At 46.9% G+C, this 26394-nt stretch overlaps 2 protein-coding genes across 27 annotated transcripts in view; both read right to left on the bottom strand.

Annotated features, from left to right (window-relative positions):
• Positions 1-14957, bottom strand: part of Scd5 (stearoyl-CoA desaturase 5) — a 130169-nt gene extending 115212 nt beyond the window's left edge. The window contains 1 exon segment of the mRNA XM_051198568.1: positions 14838-14957. Coding sequence (XP_051054525.1) covers positions 14838-14957 — 120 coding nt within the window.
• A 6482-nt stretch (positions 14958-21439) lies between these two features.
• The window catches only part of Sec31a (SEC31 homolog A, COPII coat complex component), a 57126-nt gene continuing 52171 nt past the window's right edge, over positions 21440-26394 (bottom strand). For all 26 annotated transcript variants that reach the window (XM_051198529.1, XM_051198532.1, XM_051198526.1 and 23 more), the window contains 3 exons: positions 25846-25965; positions 23060-23131; positions 21440-22004 (listed from right to left, as the gene is read on the bottom strand). In XM_051198529.1, coding sequence (XP_051054486.1) covers positions 21825-22004; positions 23060-23131; positions 25846-25965 — 372 coding nt within the window. In that variant the 3' untranslated portion in view covers positions 21440-21824. The remainder of the gene's footprint in view (positions 22005-23059; positions 23132-25845; positions 25966-26394) is intronic.

Raw genomic sequence — 26394 nt, 5'->3', positions numbered from 1 at the left:
TGAAGGAATGCCAGTTCTGCGGTTACACAACAAAAGGATTTGTAAGCATATTTCTCTCACGAGTCAGTTATGATGAGATAAGCTGCCGCATGAGAGAGGCCTATGCAGCAAGGAACGGAGGAATCCTCCATCCAATAGGAGAGTGAGGCCCCAGCCTCACAGTTCACAGCTGCTGGCTGGGGAAACAGGTCCTTCCCCAGGCAAGGGGGAAAACAACATTAATGTCCAGACCACCACAGCCTCATTCGAGGTCCTGAGGCAGAGTCCTGGGCTAAGCTGTTCCTGCATCCCTGCCCCACACCCCAAACTGTGGGAAAGAAAATGCTTTTTAAATCATCACATTTGGGGATAATACATTATGCAGCAGTAGATAACTAACACAGGCTTTACTATGCAGTCACTTTCCTTCTGATTACAGATGAGATTCCCATATGAGGGCTAAAAAGTAGAATACTGTTGCATGAGGTCAGGGCTGTGGTAGGTGGGAGGGACTAGGGAGTGATGGATTTTAGAGGTAAGAGGTGACCAGGCTGTTTTATAACTGATTTCAGTGATGGTAGCAGAGTGTTGTAGATGACTGGAAAGTACATAAGTGAACATATAAAGTAAATAAGTGAACATGGGAATTATAATTCAATAAAGCCATTTTTTTAAATTATTACTTCATTTTTCTTAGGTTTTATTATTAACTGATTTTCCCCCACTCGTGTAAAACAAAAGATACATGTCACAAAACAAAAACAGTTGTTAGCCCAGGACACCACTGGTGTAACCGTCAGCCAGACATTGCTACCTCCAGACCACAGGCTCTTGAGTGTTCCACAGCTGCTAAGAGAGGCCTTGACTTGATCTGAGACCTATTTCTAAAGCTTACAAAACCCAGGACCTGGAGGCAGAAAAGTTCCTGCATTGTGCTCGGGTCCCAAGCCTCAGCTCTAGCTGCTAGCGACATGGCTTCTAAGGTGGGAGACAGAGCCCTCAGCTGGCCTGATTCTCCTGTTTGGTGCAATATTGGCAATATGGCTACAGTAACTCCCCATGCCATAGGAAAGAGGACCCTGTTTATGCATATATGTTATGAGTAAGGTTTTCCCCGCCAGTCTGGTCCCACTGCCTTGCCAGCCCCAAATAATACACAGAGATGCTGTATTAGATATTAATTCTGTTGGCCAGCTCTGTCTTAATTACTAACCCATTTCTATTAATCTAAGTACTTCCACGTGGTCTCATCTTACGGGAGAGAGGGGCTGGCATTCTTCTCTCTCAGTCCTCCATCTTGGATCTCCCCCTACTACTTCCTCTCTCCTTGTCTCCTAGTCCTGCCTATCTTGCTTTCCTATTGGCCAACAGTGCTTTATTCATTAACCAATAGGAGAAACATATTTACAGAATGACATCTCCCATCACACATACGCATATTTCTACGTCTATACATGGTCCCTTCAGACCCTCCTGGATGGCAATTATCAGAAAGGCAGAAAACTGGAAACCTCTGTGGATATGGAGAGGCAAGGAGCCTCATGCACTGTTTGTGGGAATGACAAGTGGAAAGGCTGATGTGGAAATGTGTGGCCCATCCTCAAAAGCTGGAGTCACCATTTTATCCAGCAATCCCACATCTAAGTATGTACCCCAAAGACTTGGGGTTCAACGTCCGTGTTCACAGTAGCATTATTCAAGTCACCAGATGTAGGAGCAAACCAAGGTGGCCGTCAGCAGGTGAGGCAAGGCTGCAGTCTCAGAATTCATGGAAGGAGACTGGGAGGAAGGTCAATCACAGAAGATGCCTCTGGGAACTATCACTTTACCAACCACAGCTTCACTATTGTGAGGCAGGTGCCACAATTCCTAATTTACAGATGCGCAAAACTGAGGCCCAGAGACACTAGATAAACAACTTGGGGTCTCTAAGTGATAGACCCAGGGCTCAAACACCCATCAGCAAGCCCTTTCAGACCAGCAGGAAAGTTCTAGATCCTGGCTGTACATCACGGTCCCCTGGGATCTTAAATAGGAATTGTACAGGTGTTGGGAAACCCTTGCCTGAATGTGGCAGTTTTAGAAGAACACACAGCCCAGCTGCTCAAACTCAGTATTCAATGTTCAAACAGTGAAACTGATCAGCTGCTGCTCTGGCAACCCTCTGAGGATGCTTCCCATCGGGTAAATGCTGAGTGACAGATGGATGTAAACTCAGGTCCTATTTGCATTCTCCTGGCTCCCCACCCAGCTGCCTTTGATATCCAGGCATGTGCAGCCATAGGGAACTAACTTACACCAAGGACTTGGGGAGAAGTGGGGGAAACAAACAGAGCGAGGCTCCTGGGGACGAGGTAAGACCTGTGGGAGCATGGAAGAAAACATCACTCTTTGATATTTGTTTTTCAGCCAACTAACTCAAGTGTTTGCAAAATCAGTTTCTGGGCACTGGCCAATAATTGGCTGTCTCTCCAGTCATCTCTTGATTCTGAAGAGAGTCAAGAAGGCTTAGAGCCTCATAGGTGGAGACATAGATAGAGGAAATACTAGCCAGAACCAAGGAGGTGACTCAGCTGGTGAAATGCTTGCCACACATGCATGAAGGTCTGACCTCAGTCCTCAGGACTAACGTTAAAGCCAGGCAATGCCTGCAGCTCTCCAGTCAGCCATTTAGCTGAATCAGGGGCTCCAGGCCAGTGACAGATAGGGGGAAAGAGATTGAAGAAGACACCAGACATTGACCTCTAGCCTCCACACGAGAATGCACATGTACACATGCACAGGCACACACACACACACACACACACACACACACACACACGAAAACCAGTACATATCTATACTCTGTCCTCTGCTCTGTGGCCCAATAGTTAAGATGGTCTCAGGACTTAACATTCTTTTAAACAACTTGCCTGACAGTTCTCTGAATCGTGGTTTCTCCATTCACAAACGAGGAATCGTACTATCCCCTCAGTTTGATGTAAAGGTGAAAAGATAAAACACAAAATTCCAGCCACCCCTGGCAAGGCAAGTGGGAAGATGCCTCTGGAATGCAGCTACACCTGCCTCATCAGGGAGGGTCATAACCCTCACTTTAAGCCCATGGTTCTCAAGTGGGGGCCAGCTTTCCCTCCTTGCCATGTCACAAGACCACAAGACTGTATGCTTAGCAATGTCTTAACATCTTTGGTTGTCACAGCTGAAACCTGAAGGGGGATACTGGCCTCTAGTGGGTAGAGGCCAGCTCTGTCGCTAGGCACCCTACAAAAAAAAAAAAAAAAAAAAAAAAAAAAAAAAAAGGCTGAGGTTCCCTTACAAGGAAACAGACAGCCAGAACCAAGCTGGCCTGTAGTGCTAGAAAGAAAGGAAGAAGGAAGAGGGAGGGAGGGAGGGAGGGAGGGGAGGGGGAGGGAGGGAGGGAAGGAGGAGAGAAGAAGCTAGGAAGAGAGGGTTGAACGCTGCTGTCATTCATTCACCAGGAAAGCTCTTGAAGTAATTCCCTCCTTAGTCTCCTTATGTGGCTTTCCTGGCTTCCTTATACTCTCTGTATTCCTGAAAGCAGTGAGGGATTGTATTCAGGGTGTGTGTGTGTGTGTGTGTACGCCTGCATGCCATCTCCCCATACTCTCTGTATTCCTGAAAGCAGTGAGGGATTGTATTCAGGGTGGGTGTGTGTGTGTGTGTGTGTGTGTGTGTGTGTACGCCTGCATGCCATCTCCCCAGCCCAAAACATTTCATTTGCTGTAATTTAATGAATAAAGTGGAAACATCTGTTTAGGGTAAAAAAGCAATAGTATTTAGGGTCACAACACTCACACCTTGGATGCCACCAGTACATCTTGGCTAATGCAAATGTTGGCCCCACCCAGCCCTGTGATCTTGCTTCAGCAAGTCTGAGGAGGAGGTGCTAACTTTTGGCATTGCTTGTTTGCTACGATGATTGATTTTGGCTGTAATCTTAATAGGCTTTGAAATTACCTAGGAGATACATCTCTGGGTGTGTCTGTGAGATCATCTCCTGAGAGGACTGCAGGAAGAAGACCCAACCTCAAAGTGGGCAGCCCCTGGCAACAGATGACGCCAACACCAGAGAGAAGTCTGGGGATAAAGCAGTGTCATAGCCCACCTTCACTTAGGAGCAAGTGTGTTCCAGATGTCTGCTGACATCAAGCTCCCTCACCCTCACCCCCAATGGCTTCTCCAGCTTCCCAGTGAGGGCCCAGTACTGGGACTGTGCAAGGACCTTCTTGGCCTTTGAGGCCAGACTGAGGCTACAGAGTCAGCCTTGAGAGCTGAACAGCTGAGTTCTCGGTCTCTGTTAAACTCAGTCTGTCATTGTAGGACTCTCCAGCCCGTGTCAGCCAATCCAATAAATTGCCTTTTATAACATACATGCGTCCTAACAACGCTGCCTAACACAGCTGGTTTAGTTTGGCTTGGAGGTTGTGTTTTGTGTTTGGTTTTGGTTTGGTTTTGACAGGGTCTCACTATGTGCAGTGGAACTTAAGACTTCTTGACTCAGCCTCCAGAGTGCTGGGATTATTGGTGTCAGCATTTCTAACAGGCTAGAAGGTAGTGCTGATCCTGATGACCCAAGTCCTGGCTGGCTAAGAAAGGCAGCTGGTAACCCAGCCAGGGCTTTGTATGCTTACGAGTCAGGAAAGAGTATGCTACAGAGGATCCACTGGACCTTAAGACAAAGCTCCAGACACAGAGGCAGTTCTCTCCTGGGTTCTAGGTGAACCGTTCTCACAACAGGGGAATGGTTTCCACACAGTGGGCTGAGAAGTAATGAGTTTTTTTTTTTTTTTTTTTAAATCACTAAAACCCTCTGAATTCAGTTATGCTTGTGGTAATCAATGGCCCCTCTCCCATACCAGCATTCTTCCAATTATACTGCACACAGCCTCTCCCATGCTGTCCTGTGAATCTCTGCCCACATCTTCCAGGAACACTGAACTGAAAAACCTCAGAACTTCCCCGAGGCCATCCCATCTCTACCCTGTCAGCATTAGTGCCTGGACAACCTTCCATCCCCCATTACCGCAGACAGTCTGCCCTGGCTGCCTCCAAGGCAGGTCTCATTAGTAAGTACATCTTTTACACACTGCCCAGCAGGCCCCTCAGCTCCCACACACACATTATTTCTGTGGCCTGTAACTTCTGTTAAAAAGCAAAATTTTATGTTTGTTTATTATTTTTACTAGGATATATCAATTGTACAAAATAGTGGGTTCCCCTAGCTAGGGAGCTATCAGCAGTTGACATCATCCAGGAGAGGAGAATTTTCTCTGGGAGGCTGCCCATGCTCCGGGCAATGGCCCAATGCAGCCACACATGCAGGCAGCACAAGATGGCCTCAGTGGTTTTCTTAAAAAGAACACATGAAGTTGGAGGAGGGGGCATAGAGGGGGACAGGGAGGAATTGAAGGACAGGAAATGGCATAGATTTGATCAAAGCATTGTATGCACATGTAAAAGATCCCTTGATGGGGAGAAGTTTGTTAGAATTTGTTTTAAGAGTTAAGAACTCAGGTGACATGGTTCAGCAGAGGGGGCAAAAAACATCTGCAACCATGACTGGCCAGGTTTGACCCCAGGGACCCAAGTGTTGGAACTCACATCCATAGATTGTCCTCTGACCGCCACTCGTGTGCCTTGGTCACAAATGTACATCCAAACGCATGCGCGCGCGCACACACACACACACACACACACACACACAGGGGGGGGGTGGCTCCTAAACCAAAAAGACTCACAAGACAGAAAATGGGATTTTTACTTCTCTTCTTCTCACCCCTGGGAGCCTGCTACTTTGAGGAAAGCTCCCATCAAAAGCAGACAGTGTCAGGCACACCCAACCTCCCTGCTCCGGGTGCACAAAAGTCCCCAGACTCACCACCCTGCATCACACTCTTGCTGTTTTTGACACTTGCCAATTCTCTTCACTTTTAACCCTGTGGTATGCAGGGAACCAACATGGAATAGAATTTTTCAGAGCAGAAATCTGGGGGTGGGAGCCTACAGCGCCCAGCAGGGTTCCCCCTGGTGACCATCCTAGTGACCATCTGGTTGGAGCTGCAAGCAGCAATTATTTTGCTTTTGTCAGAAATCCAAGGTGCTAAACACAGCTGCTGGGGCAAGGCATGGCAAAGACACAGGCAGCTTGTGGGAGCCCACAGGATTTGTGAGCAAATCAGGGCGCCTGGAAAGAGCATCCCTCTTCCCAGTCCTAGGGCAGAGGTGACCTTTTCTGCAGCTTGCCTGGCCCTGCCACTCCAGGCCAAAGTATTAGCTGACCTATGGAACAGCCACCATCAAAGTGGCCTCAGTGTACAGTGTCTCCCTGTCCATGTGAAAAGGGCCCTGGATCTGAAATCCCAGCACAGCTCTGTTGCCTAGGAGATGGAGAGTCATTATGTTTGAAGCTTAGCTGTATCCTAGAGCCTCCCACTGCCCTTGAGGATGAAGTCCAGGGTTCAGAGCCATAGTCTGGAATTCTGTCACACCAAAAAAGAGGGAGGAAAAACTCAGACCTCTGAGATCGGCAACCACACAAATAGAGGATCCAAAAAGCCAAGCTACTCAGCATTCTCTCCCAGGAGATAGAAGACAACTACAAGGCCTCTCTTCACACAGTATCACCCTGGGCTCTTCTCACTTTCTCAAAAGCCTTACTAGACTTGAGTTTATATTTAAGATTACTTCACCAGTGTAACTTGCATCTCATAACTATGGGGCATTTGCTCTTGTTACCACTATGGAGGCTGAACTGTTCCCTGAGCGTCTGTGTTTCTGTTGCTGTTGTATGAATGAGGCCATAGTTCCTTGACTACTGGTACAGCAATATCAATTTCCTGTGGGTCTGACTTGGTCTTCCAGGTGTTATTTTTTATCATTCATCCTTATTTAACACCAAGATTCCTTCTCTAAGTCACTCTGACGAGAGGTGGTTTTTCTCAGTGGACATAGCTCCAACTCAGGTGGAAGATCAATCCTGCCCGGTGCCCTGTTTTCTGGAGGCTGCACAGTCTAATGGTCTCATAAAATTTCCTGTAAGTTGCCTGATTCTTAGGCTCCCAAGCTCTCTGATGAACTGTATTACCAATTTGTCAAATACGCCACCAGTATTCAACACTGTGGTGTGCAGCTTAAAAAGAGGACTGTGTTCACACTTGCATTTCTGTTCATTTCTCATTACTCTGTAACTCTTACTGGCCTACAACCCACTGACCCCCAAACTCCTCTTGGTGAGGAAGAGTTCCCTTTGGTGGAGAATCACCGCCTAAAGCTTAATAGAAATGCATCAAGGGATGGAGTCTGGGGAGACTGTTGAGAACGTTGTATTGGTCACTTTCTGTCACCATGACAAATTATCAGAGCAGATCCACTTAAAATGATACTTTAACACAAGAAAATATAGATGACATAAGACAGATTTATAAAACAATAAAAATGGATTATTTGGTGTGAGTTTCAGGAGTTTTAGTCCCTGCTGGCTTCGTTGCTGTTAGGCCCACGGCAAGGCAGGAATATATCACGGTGGAAAAGGTAAAGGAAAGGAGAGGTATTCACTTCATGGTAGCCTGGATGAAGATGGAGTTCTCTCCCTGGCCAGGTCCAGCCACCCGTTAGCCCCAAATAAGCAAACAGAGATGAATTAATTAATAAACCGTTGGCCAATGGCTAGGGCTTCTTACTGGCTAGCTCTCTCTTAATTATTAACCCATAACTACTAATCTATGTATTTCTACAAGGCCTCATCTTACCAGAGAACGCCTGGCACATTCTATCTTTCCAGTCTCTACATGGTGTCCCTTCACAGCCTCCCTGCCTCTCTCCCCAGGATTTTTCTCGTCTCCTAGTTCCACCTAGCCTCCTGCCTCTACTGGACAAACAGTGCTTTATTCATCAACCAATAAGAGAAACAGATACAGAAGGACATCCCCATCACCTGGACACAGTGACACAAAGAGGAAGGTGTCCTTCAATGTGCACAGTGAGCCACTGGCTTCCTGTAACCAGCCCCTGCCTTCCTGTTTCCACCACCTCCTAATAATCCATTCGGTTACTGATCAGTTCATCAATGGGTTCACCCTTCAGAGTGTGCTCTCCCAGTCCTAACACATCCCTTAAGTCCCACCTCTCAACATGGCGATGGGGACTAAGCCTCGAATACATAGCCTGGTGGGGAAATGTGACTCCGTATCCAAACCACGGCAGATATGCAGGAAGATGAATGCACTGAGATGGGGCACAGCTCATAATAGCCATACTACAACAAAAGAATCAAATGAGCTACATTAAAAGATAATCTGTGGGCTAGCAAGCTGGCTCAGTGGGTAAAGCTATGTGCTGCCAAGCCTGACCACCTCCGCTTCATCCCTGAAGCCACAGGGTGAAATGGCACAACGGATTCCCCAGTTGTTCTGACATTCACACCTAGTAAGCAAATGTGTCCTGTCTGCACCTGAAACCACACCCAAAGGGTGTGGCCAACCACCACAAGTTCCCTGGCAAGGCAAGATGCCTCTACAAAAGGATATAAAATATTATCTATGGTGTGTTAAATTAAAATAAAAAAACAGAAAAAACAGATACCTAAAAGGATTACAAATGATTGCAGGGAACAAGACTATAGTTAGACCTACAGAGAGAAGGGTCCAATGACCTTGGTCCAAATGGTCATAAATAATTGCTTCCTCTAAAATGGAGGTACACATTCTTTTGCTTGCTTTATGTTCTAGATGACTTCTAAAGAACAAGTATTACCTCATTTTTAAGACAAAAAAAAATAGTTATTCAAGGACGAGTTTGAAGATGCCCCCAGATACATTGGAACCTTGCTGTCCTACCAATGACTGCAGACTCTTGTTTCACGGTCGCCTGGGCCAGCAGCTGCCTTTGGATGATTCTGAGGAGGATGAAGGGGAGGTTTGGGCCTCTGGCTCATGACTCGGGACACTGCCTGGAAACACCTCGTAACTGACAGTCGAAGGTCCAGTGCAGTGGGACACATTTCATGGTTAGGAGAGGAATGCTGAGAGCAAGGAGCTCTGTCGATCCCTGAAGAGGCTTTAAATGACCTCCCCAACACACTGGTAGCACACAGGACAGCTTTATGAATGTGCAATTAGTGTAATAACCCAGGACCTCATGTTGGAAGAGAGCCATCTTATGTAAATATACTGCTACTGACAGCTTGAAGATTTTTTTTTTGTCTTTATTGCTTGTTTTTAAAATCAGAATTGAGCCTCAAGTCCTTGAAATTCTCATTAACTATTAAAGAGTATCATTTTCACTGTTTGCTGAGCACCTTCTTCCTAGATCCCACATTCCCAGCCTCAGGGCTTCCTGTGAAGTCATGACTCCCTACATAATCACTAAAAAGAATGTTCCCCAGCAGTATCAGAAACAAAACTAACAAAAGCCCCAAACCTATGCTGCTAGCTAGTGAGGTCGAGGTCTCATCACCAAGTCAAACCTCACCCTTGAGACATTTTCCCACAAGACCTTAAGCCCAATCCTGTCAATTACAAGTGACCATGAGTCACATCACCAGGAACTTTTTCCCCTCTGCACTTTCTAACATGATCCAGCACCTGCTCCTGATGTCTGTCGTCATCATTAGATGTGCTGTTTCCTGTCCATGTTCACACACGGCACATATACAGGTGTATGGCATGTATAGAACAGAGGGTGCTGTTCTGTATTCGGGGCAGGTCACAAATCTCTCCTCAACTCCATCCGAAATAAAATGCCCATCTGACAGTTTCCAGATATCATACTACAGGTCATTTTTTGCTAACATGTCACCCTGGGGACCACACCAAAGATAGATGTTCAAACATCTTACTATCAGGTATCTTTTGAATGTTTCCCAAGAGAGCTGCTGCCCTGGGAGCTATTCATGGTCCATGGGACACAGGCTGTGAACAGGACAAATCTTCTTTACTCTAGAAGAGGCAGGTGAGATCACAGAACCTGCAACTTTGATGACCCTTGGACGTCCCCATCACAAGGACAGTTCTCTTCAAAGTAAGCTGTACATATCTGAGCACTTCTATCCAATAACCAGAGGAACAAAGGCAGCTCTTCTTTGGTGCCTGGGTGTATTAGACAGAACAACCCCAAAGATGCCCACATCTTAGCTGTTGTCTGTGACTATGTCACATTACAGAGCAAAGGAAAATATCCAACTATCTTGAGTGTTCTCAGGATAATCTTGGGAGTCCTAGAAGTGAAGAGAAGCCTAGAAGTGAAGAGAAGTGAAAAAGGAGGCCAGAGTGAGGTCCTGGGAGAAGGGTTCGATCTACTGGTGCTGGCCTTGAAGATGGAAGACAGGGAGGGCCATGGGTGAGGCTGAAAAGGACAGGGAAATGCATTCACTTCTAGCAGCTCCTGGATGAAGCCTAGTGCTTGAGACTAGCTTAGTCTAGTTGGATTAGTGAGACATGTGGAAGCTACTAATGTTCAGAACTATACTGATAAATGGATTTGCTGTTAAGTCATTACCTTAGTGATACTACCCCGGATCCTCGGGGATCTGCTCATTGGGGTGTCTGTAATAGGCAGACCTGAACAGACCCAGGAAGAGGGCTCTGCTGCTCCATACACAATGGTGACACTGTTAGTGATTGTGAGTACAGTACAAGACGAAAGAAATGAACAGGCCATAGTAGCTCCTGCCTGTGTCCCAGCACTTGGGGCAGAGGCAGAAAGAAATTGAGCTCAAGGCCAGTCTGTGCTTTATAAACATGTTCAAAGCCAGCTCCATAGCTAGCTTTGTCTTAAATGACCCAAGATTGGAACAGTAGGTCAGTCATAGAGCGCTTACTTAACACGAGGAAGGGCCTGGGCTCGACATCCAGCACTGCCAAAGTTTGTATAGTCTCTGTCTTTATGTTATCCCACAATGCAAAGGGATCCCTCATCTGGGGGATTCCGTGAAGAACCATCACATAAAGATCTACTGAACTCAGAAGCCCCCAAGTTTCCCTTCATCCTATCCAGACTTAATGTTCCTGTCTATTAAATAAATCATAGTGATATTGACTGTAGATTTCTGACAGATAAGGATAGTAATGCATAATGAATATCCATTCCCTCTTTATCCTTTCAGGAAAAGCCAGCAGATTTAACATTGACTTTCTCCAGACCAGCACGATTAATTATTTTAAAGTCAGAGGCCCTGCTCAGATCCTGATAGAATCAAACTACCGACAGACACAGGACCATATACACAATTTTCGGGCCCTTGTAAAGCAGCCTAGGCAGAACCCAGCCCAGAAGTCCTGCTCAACCAGGGGCAACTGCTGAGTGTTACTGGAAGGCTTTATAAAGCCCCCCATGACCTTAAACATGGCTCGTCCCACTGGCTCACTCTATATAGAACTCCAGAATTATTTTCAATGACATTTTCTTTCCAACTGAGCTTCTGAGACTGAAGGGTTCACGAACAGGACCGGGGATGGGAATAAGACTATCACGAATGAAGGCAAAAGGAACCATCATCAATCACCTGGGGGGCCCAGCTTTCTTGTGTGTGTGTGTGTACAAGTGTGTGCATGCACAGATTATTCATGTGAGGTGTGGGTGGCGAGGGGGAGGTGTGGGCACGAGGGGCATGGGCATGAGGGAGTTGTGGGTGTGTGAGGTGTGGGATGTGCGATGTGCCTGTGTTTTTCCCTCAAGGACAGGGGAGGCAGAGAGGTATCATCCCCCCTGCAATCACTACGTGCCCCAAGGGAGGGAAGCTGGGCCTCCATCCCCACAATGGGCTGTGGGGAGCGTGGTCCCCATGTTCTTCCTGTCACCAACACGGCAGGGATAGGAAAGTCAGCAATGCTCTGTAGAGAATTTCTGTCCCGCCAGTCCCGATCACATGTGTGCTGTTTCCCTCCACCCATTGGGTCCCCCAACCATGTAGAAAATAACCAGAGACTTAATATAGATTTATAATTGTTTGGCCAATGGCTTAGGCTTATTACTGGCTAGCTCTTAGAAGTTAACCCATTTCCACTAATCTGTGTGTCACCATGAGGCTTTAGCTTACCAGTGATGCCCTTGCATCTGGCCTCTCAGGCAGCTACACGGCATCTCTCTGACTCCTAGATAAATACTGCCTGTCCATTGGCTGAAACAGCTTTATTTGTCAATCAATAAAAGCAACACTTATTTATAGCGTACAGAAGGACGTCCCATCACAGCCTCCTCACCAGACACCTTTGCAAAGTCCCTCCATCAGCCAGTCTAGGACACCACCAGCCTTTACTGGCAGCTGCCCACCCTCCCAAGCATGAGCTGCTTCCTGGCTTTAGACAGTAGTACCCCTCAGTCTCACCACGTATGCATCAAATCTGTGATGGAACCAGGGCCTGGTGGGTAGTGAGTGATAAAAAACAAAAACAAACAAAAAAACAAAAACAAAACCGAAGCAATTAAGACAGGGTTTCACTGTGTAGCTCAGAACAGCCCTGAACGAGGCTGGCTGTGCTTCAGCGACACCTACCGAGGAATGGGGGAAAAACAAAAGCACGTGCTGGAAGATTCCAGGGCAGCAGGGTAGGGTACAGACCAGACTCCTGGAACACTTTAAAGTGACATGGTTGTCACTCTGATGGGCAGCCGCTGAAACAGGAAAGAAAGCCAACGACTGCAGATGAGTGAATAAGCTAGCTCATAGAGGCCTCATGCAGGACTGTGAGGTTCCCAATCTTTCACAACGGCATTTACAAAGACAAGTGGCCAAGGGAAATAAAATCAGAAACAAACTGTCAACACTTGACCGGGGCTTGTGGCAAGCAGAGGCTGGCTGTAACCTCACTTTCCAGAGAAGGCTGTAGCCCCAGCTAAATATGGAGGCAAGGGTTACTCCATGCTGACTGTCATGCCCAGCTTTGGCTGCATCAGTCCATTTCTTTCTGGCTGCAGCCTGCTCCTTGAGGTCCCGATTCCATTCTCATTATGTAGCTGGAGATCCCGAGGGGAGAGAGGGTGAGTTTTTGCCCAGGCTACATTTCCTGGGCAGCTTCCAGTCCCAGACCCTCTGCTTTCAAAACCCATATTCTTTGTTTTTGAAACAGGGCATTGAGATGTAGTTAAAACCAGGCCTACAGTTCACTCTATAGCCCAGCCTGGCCTCAAATTCAAAGTCCTCCTGCCCCTACCCTACCAAATGCTAGAATTACAGGCATGGCCCACCTTACTTGGCTTAAAGCCCACACTCCTAATCCCAAAGACAATATCATTCTAGTGAAGTGTAGGGCAGAGGGGCAGACAGACTGAAAGACAGAATATCAGAATAAACACATGAGGGAAATGACCCCACCACAGCTATGGTTGTCACCTTTTGCCCAGTGTTATCACTGGCTTTTCCAAGCAATTGTAATAGCACAGTTGGTTTAAAACTTTGAATAATTGCAGATCAGAGAGACATGATTTTAAAGTCCCCTCTTCCCTGGTGCCCCTCTCTTGGGAGGTAAAACTAGTAAACAGGCTTCAGTGGCTGTCCTCAGCAAGTGCCGTGACAACTGTCATCTCTGCCAATTCAGTTATTACTATCCTCAGGTTTGTATTTCTTCAGACAATGACACTGAGGCATACAACTGTAAGAGGATGAGTCTAAAGCTGAACTTACTAGCAGTGTGAGGACTCCTGCCCTGGTCCCCACTCTGCAACTTTCTCTTCGTTATAGAATAGCCTGCCATGACTTTGATCAGTTTGTGTGTTTAATAATGTCAACATCAGTCCATGTTTATACAGTGAAAAGCTCACTCCCATCTCTGGTTTTTCTGGGATCCTGCTGGCTTCTATCCTTGCCCTTATTAAAAATGTGAGTTGCAACCACAGCCTGGATCCAGCAGGGCATAAAGTAGAAGCAACCACTGCTTTTAGTGCCTTGAGCACTAAAGGATTTTCTGAAAATGATGACTGGAGGAGGAAGGGGTGGGGGAACAAGTCAAAGGTGAGACCCTAGGAGATTCAAGGAAATAATCCTGTCCTGTTTCTACAGCAGTTATTACTGCCAGTAGTGATTTCATGGCAATTATTAGTCTCACGAACTCCAAGGGAGGTTAGCATCGTCAGTCGGTGGCCTATCATTCAAGCACAAAGACTCTCAGCTTTGAACAGTGATGGCTTGGAGGAAGATGGGATGAAAGAGACAAGTTGGGGGAAAAGGAGAAGAGAGGGCTGTGTTCATCCTTTTGGGGGAATTTAGAAGAGTGTTTATGTCCAAAGACCAGAAGAGAAGCAGCTAAGCTGTGCTCTGTGCCGATCTATTATGCTTCAGGAAGGACTTGCATTCTTTCACTGAAGGAGAGGGGATGCCCATGAGGGTCTAACACTATTAGTGACAGCTAATAGTTACTTAATGCCAACCAAGAGCCAGGTGCTGTGCTAAGAGACTTACATTTATCATCTAACTCAATTGTCATAGCTTTTGTAAGAAAGTATTAATATACTTTTTGAGGGGTTCCAAGACAGGGTTTCTCTGTGTAGCCTTGACTATCCTGGAACTCGCCATGTAGACCAGTCTGGCCTTGAACTCACAGAGATCTACCTGTTTCTGCCTCTTGGAGTGCTGGGACTAAAGGCATAGGCCACCACTGCCCAGCTTAACAGATTGATTTTGATAGGTGAGAAAACAGGCTCAGAGATGGAAATGTATCCATGGCCATGCAGCTAAGAGCTGCCTGTCCACCAAGCCCTGCTTGCCTGAGACAACCATGAGCTCTGCAGGGCTCCTCAGAAACCTTCAAAAGGGAGGAACCAAAGCACCGTCACAATCCGAACCAAACAAAACCAAGCTCCAACAGCACAGCTAACTCAATGTCCAATTACCTGAGATCACTTACCTCCTTCTGGAATCCTCCAAAGGGCTGGGCCGCTTCTCCAGCTCTGCCCTCTGCAGCACACAGCTGTCTTCTAGACTTGGCAGGCTCCACTCCATTGCTGCTGCTGTCCCTGGTGGTCATCCCATGGTCCTGCCATCTCTAAAACACTGGGATCCCTTTTGCAACTGGGCTGAATTTCACCAGTCCCCTCTCGCAGGCTTTCTTCATGGTGACAAGCCTCAACTTCTTTGCATGACTTCCTCAGTCCTGGGCCTTCAACTGCCACTGAGGCTGCACCTTCACCAGTGGCTTCTCCTGGCCCTCACAGGCCTCAGCCGCTGTCCATGACTCCTTCGTGCCTCTAAAACCAGTACCACCTGGGTGACTCTTCCAAGTTCTGATGCCAGCAGAAGGTACAACCCTGGCTGCCTCTGGAACACAGCCTCTCCGTTCTCTCAGGAAACACTTCACAGATTTCACCTCAGTGATGCTGGTCTCTTCATAATCACCAATTTCTCAGCTCCAGCTGAGCAGCATCAACTGTCCCAGCAAAGCAAAGTTTTGCTTTAGTGGTTCTGGTATCTTGTTAACCACAGCTGATTCTTAATCCCCAGCAAACCAGAACCACAGAATCTTAGTTAAAAAAAAAAAAAAAAAAAAAAAAAAAAAAAAACCAACCAAATGGCCCTGTTAGAGTCTTTAAACTTCCCTCTGAAACTTCACAAGCGAGGCCTCCATCCTCTACACTGCTCTAAACATTCTTATCTTCCAACTTCCCACAGAACATCCCACTGAGGTCTCAACACTCGGTGACTCCTCTAGCCCAAAGTTCCAAAAGTCCTTCCACAATCCTCCCAAAAACACAGTCAGGTCTGTCACAGCAACACCCCACTGTGCTGGTACCAACTTAGCTAAGTTTTCCACCGTTGTGACAAAACACCATGACCCAAAAGCAAGTTGGGATGAAAGGGTTTATTTGGCTCACATTTCCACATCATAGTCCATCAGTGAAGAGAGTCAGCACAGGAACTCAGGCAGGGCAGGAACCTGGAGGCAGGAGCTGATGCAGAAGCCATGGAGGATGCTGCTTACTGGCTTGCTCTGCCTGCTTTCTTATGGAACCCACTGTGGGCTGGGCCCTCCCTCATTGATCACTAATTGAGATCTCATGGAGACATTTCCTCAATCGAGGCTCCTTTCTCTGATGACTCTAGCTTGTCAAGATAACACAAAACCAGACAGTACAATACTAAATGACAATGAAAATAGAAATCATTGTGTTTCTGTGGCCATGTTTAGGAAACTCTGACAAAACATTTAGGGAGAAGCCAGAAAAATTCCTGATTTCTTTGTAGTCAACATCCAGGTGCCTGGAGACAGACAAACTCTGAGAACTACCCAAAGATGGAGGGTCCATACTCAGCTCCCTGGGAGGTAGCCCCAGGGCTTTTGCATTGTTACTGTGATTTTCAGCTCAAGATCCAATGTGTTAATGTGTTGCCTGTCTGCCTCTGAAGCAGAGGCTCAAAGTGACACTTCTGTGAGTCTTTTGTTTTGTTTTTCGAGACAGGGTTTCTCTGTGGTTTTGGAGGCTGTCCTGGAACTAGCTCTTGTAGACCAGGCTGGCCTCAAACTCACAGAGATCTGCCTGCCTCTACCTCCCAAAATGCTGGGATTAAAGGCATGCGCCACCACCGCCCGGCAAAGTGACACTTCTATGAGTCATTTTCAGGTGTCGATTTCTCCCCAGGGTGTTTTGTTGTTGTTTTGTTTTGTTTTTTTGTTTTTTGTCCTTGAAATTCATAAGCCCTGGGACCTCCAGGCAGCAAGTACATTCTGCTCTGACACCTTGCTTGCTGATGTTTTGATGACTGGGTATTGAGAATCCAGGACTCCTTAAGGGGGCAAAAAGCCACAAAAAACAAATAACAAAAAACCCACTAAGGACTAGGCACCAGCCACTTAATAACAGATGTAGGTGGGTGCCACCAGCCAGATAAAACAATGCCTAACTTAGAACCTAGGCCAGATCTGAACTGGCAGAGTCCTGGCTACTGGAGCTTCTGCAGGAGCTGATATTGCAGAATGAAGGGGAAATTGTCTGGAAACATTAATGTTGTACCACTTAACAACCAGTGAGACAGTGGAACATGCTACCCTGGAATATGGATGCGTCTGGGGCTCAAACTGGACTTTATGTGAACCACTCTTCCATCCTCTTTGCTGACTATGGCTCCAACCAGACCCTCAAAGCCCTGTGGCTGTCCACTTAGACCCTTTTCTCTTTGGGTGGACCACTCACTTGGCACAAGGCTTCTCTTGAGACTGACGTGAAGGCCTTCTCACTTTCACCATTCAGTTATTTGACCTGTACTGAACAACTGTTTTTTGTGCCAGATCCGATCCAGTGGGTTTGAGGATGAGGAAGGTATGGTCTCCTGTTGGGAGTATTTGATCACCGTGAACCTCGAGTTTGCATTTGCATTAATTAAATAAAATTAACCTTGGGTCAGGAGGCTCTGTTGGCAGCTAGTTGAAAGCAAACATAGATCAGCTGAGGGCATCTAGAAGAGCTAAAGGGATGCACTGGAAGTAGGGAGGATTTTATGTTTCAGTGGAGCAAAGAACGGGCTTTTTGGGAGAGGCCATTGAGGACAGCTAGGTGCTACTCGACCTCTCTGAGCTGAGGTCTTCACCCCAGCCTTTGAATCTCAAGTTTTATTTTAAAAAGAACCACAGGGATTTACTTGAAACTATCTTCAGTGGCAGTGGCAGCAGCAGAGAAGCAGGCTGCGGTACCTTCAGAGTCACAATTGCTGGCTGAAATAGCAGTAGATAAAGGTGCAGCCATTAGGCCAAAGACAAACAACAGTCTTCCATCCCTCGTCTTGGAACCAAGACTGGCCACTTATGTGACCATGACAAGTTCCAACCCCTTATCAGGCTCCCCAGCCCAGGGTGAACCGAAGGCTTTTCATGCTAGGGAATTGCTTTGCCACCAGGTTACAGCTTCAGGTGTCATGTGCATGTGTGTGGGGGGGGGCACATGCATTATTAGATGTCAATCACATATACAGGAGATCTACAGACAGCAATGTAAGCTGTTAGAGCTCATTGCTTACCTTTCTTGATACATACTCTGTTAGGTAGTTCCAGGGTGCAAAGCAAACACCTTGCCCACTTAGCCATCTCCACAGCCCATGTGCCATGATGTCTGGAAGGCTGGAGACACAGCTTAGTGGGCAAAGTGCTTGCTTTATATGCATGAGGACTTGAGTTGACTCCAGAATTCATCTGGGGTCCCTGATGCTCACTGCAGTGAGCTCCAGGTCAGCAAGAACCAATCTCAGGAAAAAACAAAGGCAAAAAAGGTGGGCAGTGCCTGAGGAACTACACCCAAGGTTGCCCTCTGGCCGATATAGGAACCCTTCTACATGTACATTCACTCCTAACACATAAGCATGCACACAAACATTCACACATGTAAAGGAATGCCAAGATATTTTAAAACCATGACAAAAATATTTTAGTAAGAGAACTCAGGCTTTAGAAAGAATGAACAAACTCACTCTTGAGTTGAAAGACATGAGTCACTTGGGTACACGTGCTAAGGAAACAGGCGCTAGTCTTAAGAAAATGACCAAGCTTTGCCCTAGATTCACCACCTGGGTTTTAAGTTAGTCCTACTCACTTTGAATTGGCAAACCTGGGAATTCTGTGACTTGGTGGGGAGTGGGGCAGACACACTCAGATATTCAGTGTCATCCTGTATAACACAAAAAATGAGACAGCAATGTTGGGGAATCTCTGTGAAATTACTAATCTCAAAAATCAGTGATTTTACATGCAACATGAGATGGCACAGCTTTGTGCAGTTCAAGTTCTGAGCATGGCTTTGTTACTATGAGTGTCCGGGTGCTGCGTGGGCTCCAGGCTGTACAGAGAAGTGTAACTGAGTGGGCTACAGGGTCAGCTCTAGGCACGGTTTCTAGGACAGCTGTGCTGTGAGGAGAGCTGCGACACCCAATCACCCACGCAGCTTCCTTTCATCTGTAACTGGGAAAGGCAGCTAGCTCCTTTACAAGCTTGGGTGAGGGGCATTAACAACTTCTGCAAAGGGAGCAGTCTGCTCCAGGGTAGGAAGTGGTCCTCAGACTTGCATCAGAGGGATTCAGGGAGCAGAGGAGGAAGCCAGACTCCAAGACTGCAGGGAGGTTCAGCGCCAGCCCTCCACATTTCTCTTCTACTTGTTCGGCCACAGAGGGTTGGTACAGAGCAGTGGGTGCAGGAGGCCTGGTTCTCTCAAGTGAAGACTTGCATTGCCTTGTGTGAGGAGGCAGGGGTTTTCCTTTCACAGAGCCCCTCATGGCCACATTTCCTAGTTGCTCTGGATAGATCTGCTGCAATTTGACAGCAGAAATGGAACTCTGAAGGCAGCAGCAGTAGGAAGCTCTTCCTCATTTGTAGGACAGATAGAGGGTCTACTAAAGTGCTGAACCCTCAAACCTACCTCTCCTCTCAGCAGTATCTTGCCCTGTGTCCTAAAGAACAATAATTTTGAATTAAAACACACACACACATACATTTGCATATATTCTGAGATAAGGTCTCACTATGTAGTCCAGGTTAGCCTCCAACTTGCTGTGTAGCCCATGCGGGTCTTGAACACATGTCCTCTCCACCTCAGCCTTCCACAAGCACCACCATGGCCAACTTTGTGGTTTTTAAGGCTAGGTCTTACTAGCATCTCAGGCTAGCCTTATACTCATTGGATACCCCAGGATAGCTTCAAACTTGCAACCCTCCTCTCTCAGCTTTGGAGGGTTGGGATAGCATGTGCTACCATGAACTACTGAATGGAACTGGAAATAACATTAACAAGGTAGGCAGGCCTATAGTGTGTGCTCTCTAGCGTGACGACCTTAGCTTTTGATTTTTGTTCAACTGCATTCATGTGGGAGTGAGTATAGAGAGTCTAAAATAGGGAGGGCAGTAGCAGGCTGTAAGGGGGAGGTGAGGAGGGTAAGAGAACACCCGTGCTAAGCAGCAGCAGGGCAATACTGAAGGTGGAGGATGGAGAGGGCAGAGTCTACCAAAACCCTGCCTGGTGCTTTGTGTGCCAGTGTTATAAATCAAAACACATACAACAAATTTCAAAAGCGGAAAAGAAAGAGGGTTAGGGATGTAGTTGGGTGGTAAAATGTTTGCCTAGCATGGCCTAGACCTATTTTAACCCCAGCAGAGAGGGAAGGGAGAGAAGGAGGAAGGGTGGAGAGGGAACAAGAAAGGAAAGGGGAGGGCGGGAGGGTGCGAGAGTGGGGTGCGTGTGCGTGTGCATGTGCGTGTGTGTTCAAGGCTGACCTTAAACTCCTTGGCGCAAGCATCCTTGTAGTATTACTTTCTCATCAGGACCACCAGCTTACACATAATGACATGGAGACTTAATAGTTGTGAAAGCTCGGCCTTAGCTTAGGCTGGTCCCACTAGCTCTTATAACTTAAATTAACCTGTTTCTATTCATCTACATTTTGCGATGTGGCTTTTTACCTTCCTTTCATTCTGTATGACCGATTATGTCCAACTCTGTGTCTCCTTTGTGTGCTTAGATTCATCCTGAATTCCTCTTTGTCCTGAAAGTCCTGCCTGACTCCTGCCTTGCTACGACCATTCAGCTTTTTATTAAACCAATCACTACGACACGTCTTCACACAGTGTAAACAAATATTCCGCAACACATCCTCCTACCAGAATGGACACACGACAATGTGCCAGCTAATCTTTGAGTTAAAATTAATAATATTTTTACAATGTATCTTTGTTATGACTCTTCCAGAAGCCATGTGTTTGCCTCGGTCTACAAGCAGCATATGTGACTTTGGGCTCAGAGAACTCACAGTATAGAAGGGTAGGCAGGCAATCATCAAACAGTTGGGACGGGAAGTGTACCCCCACGCCTAATAAATGCTACAGAGGCAGCACCCGTTTATGAGCCCTGGTCAAGGTAGACTAACATTTAAGGCCTACAGCAGTGTTCCCATTGGTCAACACGAGGCTCAAAAGGTTACAAACCCAACCAAACCCCTCCTTTCTATTGCTCCACCTGCTGCCAACACAGTTGGCAAAATTAAGTTGCAATTGTGACAGAGGACAGTATGAAGAGAACGGCCTGTGCCCCTGAACTTTTCCTGCCCTCACTAACACCCGTCACAGTTTCCTCCTGGACGGCTGCTTCAGTCCCGAGGGCAGACAGGCAAGTTGCTGAGGGTTTCTCCACACCTGCTGTCACTGTTTGTTTCAGGGACCTCTTTTTCTTCCTGCCATGTCAAAGCCACAGGCTGTTCTCCAGCAGGGCGCAGGACTTTGTAAACAGAGTTCAGGAATGTCAGAAAGGTGATCCAGACCTCCAAAGGGTCTTTTCATCCTCCTGCCTCCGCTTTCTCAGTGCTGGGATCATAGGTGTTAACCCCATACACCTTGATCATTGCTAATCTTTAAGCAAGGTTAGCCTCAACCCCAAGTTCCTGAGCTGCAGCCACACATTAAAACAGAACCATTTACAGAATCCAGACATTCGTATATAATAAATGTAATAAAAATATAAAGAAATAAAGACTACAAACACGTAAGATAGGATTACACACTTTAATCTGATTGACGTGGTGAAAGTAGGGAAGACATCAAAGAAATTTGGTTTTAGGTCCATTTTATACACAGCCAGATGCAATTTCTCTAAAAATTTTAGAAGCCACTCTTTGTCAGAGTCCCTTGGGAAACCACGTTTTGTGTAATCCAGGAAAGATACTATTTGCAGAAAATCATAATGGGCAACAGAAGATTAAAACAAAAGAAAGCACCAGGGTTCAAGCAGTTCTAGGGTGAGGGTACCTGCAGAAATGATGTCAAAGCTCCTGGGTGGCTGCCACGGAAACATGCTAACGGGGCGTTGGTCCAGTCTTCGCATGGCTTTCTTTGGAGAAGTGGCAATGTCAGCTGACAGAGCAGCTGTTCTCAGACGCCCAGCTTACTGGCCTGACTGAGAACAACCTTGAGGACCGGCATGAACGCCGATGTCTCACTGAAGTTGCTGGTGCTGACGATGTGGGTGTGGACGGTCAACCCTTCAGAGTAGTTCCTCGTCTCAATGCTCCTCGCAATGCTGTGCAGACCGTTGATGATGGTTGGGGAAAGCTAAAATAAAGGTGGGGGCAGGACAAGGATTACATTAGGGGAGTGTCCTATGAGACCACCACCCCCAAAGCATTAAACCCAGAGATTTACAGAGTCTGAAATACACTAGAATGTGTAACTAGTTAGCATTTCTGGAATATTTTAAACCAAGCAAACATTTTAGACCAGGTAAAAGTTACATTTTAAAGCAGAGCCATGGTAAGATGATTCGTGTGAAGTTAGTCTCTTCTGGCATTACAAATTTTTGTTTTGCTTTTTTTTCTTTGACTAGATCTTGCTACACTGTGCAGGCTGGTCTCACACTCCTGGGCACACGTGATCTTCCCGACTGTCTCCAGTATACCTATCTGGCTGTGTCCTCTCCCTCTGTCTTTTCACCTCTTAACATCAAAGTCTAGCTCTCCGCTACAGCATCACTCAGCACACCCCATACTTTAGAAGAATACTCTTTTGGATCAGTCATAGACCACACCCTTTCTGTCAGACCAGCTTTCTTTGCTCTGGTTCCCAGAGAAATGCTATTTGTCTCAGATGGGACTGCGTGTGTCGAACAGATTACTGAAAGACTGCTGAATGTGGCATTTCTCCTCTCCAACCTTAGCACCCTCACTATTAAACTCTCAAATGGAGCAGCAGGCTGGTTCCCTTCACAGTTACAGAACGGTCCCCTGACCAGGAGACACCTGGCTGTGCTTTCTGTATCAGACTCCAGAGAGATGACAGCTTTCTTCTCTAGACAACAGAGCTCCTGCCCTGTCTCTGGCTTCTGATATTTGGTGGTGAAAATGAGCGGCACGCCAGCTACCCCGGGCCCAACACAGTCCAGTTCATATTTCTGACCTTTGCTTCAAAAGGGCTAACCCCCCCCCCCCATCATGTTGTGTTCTCCCGCCCCACACAAATGAGATGTGGAAAGCCCACTCTAGCTTTCCTGGCCATTTTGCCCTCCATACACCGAAGGACAGTGCTAATGACACACTTTATTAGCAACTAAGAATAACTGATTGTCATAATCTATCTCCCCCCCCCCCACACACACACCCAAAAAAACTTACCGTCTGTTCTCTAAGTTTGTCGTACAGAAACTCCAGGCGTTTGCTGGCATCGTCCAGCTTCCTCTTTGTTTGCTGCAGGAGAGTAAGAACAGATGTTACACTTCAATATTTTGATGCTATCAATGAGTTGGAGGCAACATGACCACAAGCTCCAACATGATGCTGGAATGGACATGAAATCTACTGACAGCAGGGAGGAGATCACACTCTCTTTCAGAGTACAAAATGGGGATAAACAGGCTTCATGGGGACTGCAAACTCACTCGACAAGGAGTGGCATGTAGAGCGTGTGACGTTTCGAAGGCCTTGGGCAGCAGCAGTGGGTCAGTGCCACAGGATTGTGTGTAAGAAGGAAACATGGGGGGGGGTTGTAATAAAAAAAAGTGGCAGCAGGGCACTGGTGGTGCAGGCCTTTAATGCCAGCACTCGGGGGGCAGAGGCAGTCAGATCTCTGTGAGTTCCAGGCCAGCCTGGTCTACAGAGTGAGTTCCAGGACAGGCTCCAAAGCTACAGAGAAACCCTGTCTCGAAAAACCAAAAAACAAACACAAAAAAATCTGTGCAAGAGAAAGATGCCATGTGACAGAGTTCAAGTAGAAGGTTTTTTACTATGGAAAGGGATCATAAAAAGGGGGAAGGGGAGGGAGACTGGTCTCTGGGTAAAAGGAGCAGCAGGGTGGGGGGGTAGAGGGGGAAAACAGGGAGAGAAAGGAGAGAAGGATGGGAGGCGGGCAGGGCCCTTTTAAAAGGGAATGTAGTGAATGTGCACAGGAGGTGCTCTTAGTGACTGCAGCTGATCGCGTGTCCTGTCAGAACCCCAAGGACAGACAGTACAGACAGGGGAACTTTGGAATCTCACTTTCACCTTTCAAAACTCCCATTTACACACTTCCTCACACCTGCTATGTTTAATCCTGCCTCTTTCCAGGCCTCTAAGGCACAGGGGAAAAGGAAGCATTTGTGGCATTAAGATCATCAGGAGTGGGGTGGTGTTACAGCAAGAGCACTTGCCGGGCCTGTACCACTGTGGGTGGGTGGGTGGGTGGGTGGGTGGGTGGGTGGGGCTACAAAAGGGATGACAAAGAGCTAAGCAGTAAAATCAACCCTTGAATTAAGGAGCCAATGCCCCTGCTTCAAGCCACACACTCAAGTGTATAGCTGGAAACTTTTCAAGCATTAAAGATTTTAAAAATAAAATATGGTTAATGATCTTTATACCCACCAATCTGCCTTAGAAAAACCACGTCATTGTTACTGACTGTCTGCCATGTCCTATGCTGGAGACAAAGTCTTACAGATAAGAAATTCTCATAAATGGGGAAAATAATAAATAGTCACAGTATTAAATGGGAAAAATAAGTCACGGTGTTTTTATGTTAGGACAGGAGTAGAAAAAGGCCTGATGCACTGATGTGTGAGCAGAGGCCTGAGTAATATTTGACCTGAGCAAAGGCGACCTGCTGGGGTTGGTGCAGGCAGAGAGGCAGCCAGCAGGAGTGCCCAGCCTGTGTCTCAGCAGAGCAGGCAGAGACATTAAGGGTCACACTGCATACTGTATAATAAAGTGGAGAATAAATCCACATTATAAAAACTACTCTCACTGCTAAATGAACTTTGCAGACAGGAACCCCATGGTCCCTGCTCAAAGCTACTCCCTCTTGTTAGACAGGACAGCTGGGCAGGGAAAGAGGACTCCCTGTTCTTGTCACCCAGGAAGAAGGTGGTGTTAACGTCAACACCAGTGAACGAGATGAGCCATCTACTGTGCCCTCTTCCCCTCTCTACACTGCTTATGCCTCAAGAGGCACAGGAACCCTGCCCTGACCTCACTGAACGCCTCCACTGTGGGGAGACTGCATGTCCACCTCGAGCCTCCCACAGGACACGGTGACCCTCTGGCTCTCAGCTTCACTTGCTCTTTAGTTTCTACTTAGCCTCTCAATCACTCCCAGAATGCAAGGTCTGTTACTGTCTGGTGTGCTGCCGTTTTCCACACATGCTTTTCACGAGGCTGGCAAAAGGCTGCACAAATGAACACCTGTGTGTGAAGAAACTGCATCCCAGAAGCTAACATCTCCTTTCCAACAGACAAATGGACATTTTCAGTATTTTCAGTGTTTGCTAGCACAAAATAAAACGTTTTCAACAGGGCTGGCTATATGGGCTCTGATACCAAACCAAATGCATCCTCCATGCAGTTACCTTAACCATGGCCACATCTCCACACCGGAAAGCTCCTGAGCAGCAGCCTCCTTGCCTGTCACTGCTGTGCCCTACATCTGCACCAGGAGGGTCAGCAGATGACAGGCCGAACAGCTTGGAGCTGGGAACCTGGAGCAGGCTAGTAGGGCTACCAGCTGCTACTCCTTCGGTTCTTCACCTTACCTTTCTCATCTGTGAAAGAATGAAGACTCTACCTATCGTGGGGTCGGTAGGAAGGTTAGATGTTCATTAACCTCACCAAGTAAACTAAGAGCTAGCCTTGTTACCTCTAAGACACACAACCAATAGGAGCCCTACAAAGGATTTTAAAAAAGAGATTAATAAGAGTCTCATTTTACTATCTTATGTGTATACGGGTCTTGCCTGCGTGTATGTGTACGTGTGCTGTGCCTTCCGAGGTCAGAAGAGGGTCCCTTAGGAGTGGAGTGTCTGAGAATGGCTAGTTGCCATGAGGGTGCTGGGAATGAAACTCAAGTCCTCAGCAAAAGCAACAGTGGTCTTAACTGCTGACCCAACTCAGGTTATATTTAAAACCAAGTCAACTATGAGGGGGCAAATACATACCGGGTCTGTGGCTGAAGAGAGGCAGCGCTGGATAAGATCCTCAAACGTGGTCTTTAGAATGAGGTGCTCCTCTGGGATAGGTTTCTTGGTAATCTTTTCTGTTGGCAGAGCCTGCACATGCTGTAAGAATCAGTGTTATAAAAACAACCAGAAATGGCCAGAAAGTCCCAACTCTATGTGAAAGAGGGCCAATCATCTTATAGACAGATCTGTTAAAACACACTGAAGGGCCGGGCGGTGGTGTGCACACCTTTGATCCCAGCACTCAGGAGGCAGAGACAGGCGGAGACAGGTGAGTTTGAGGCCACCCTAGTCTACAGAGTGAGTTCACAAAGAAACCCCGTCTGGAAAAATAAAACAAAACAACAAAATTACAATGAAGATTTAATGTGCAAAATTACCCAGGATAAGGTACCAGTAGAAGTGTTAGCATTCCTTGGACAGCTTATTTGTGTAAGGCCTGGGGCTCTTGCTTAGTGGTAGGATGCTTGTTCAATGAATGTGAAACCCTGGGATCAATCCCTCTCTCCCTCTCCCTGTCTCTCTCAC

This window comes from Phodopus roborovskii, unplaced genomic scaffold, assembly GCF_943737965.1.
Source record: "Phodopus roborovskii unplaced genomic scaffold, PHOROB, whole genome shotgun sequence".
Classification (NCBI taxonomy): Eukaryota; Metazoa; Chordata; class Mammalia; order Rodentia; family Cricetidae; genus Phodopus; species Phodopus roborovskii.
This window is presented reverse-complemented; position numbering and strand designations above follow the sequence as displayed.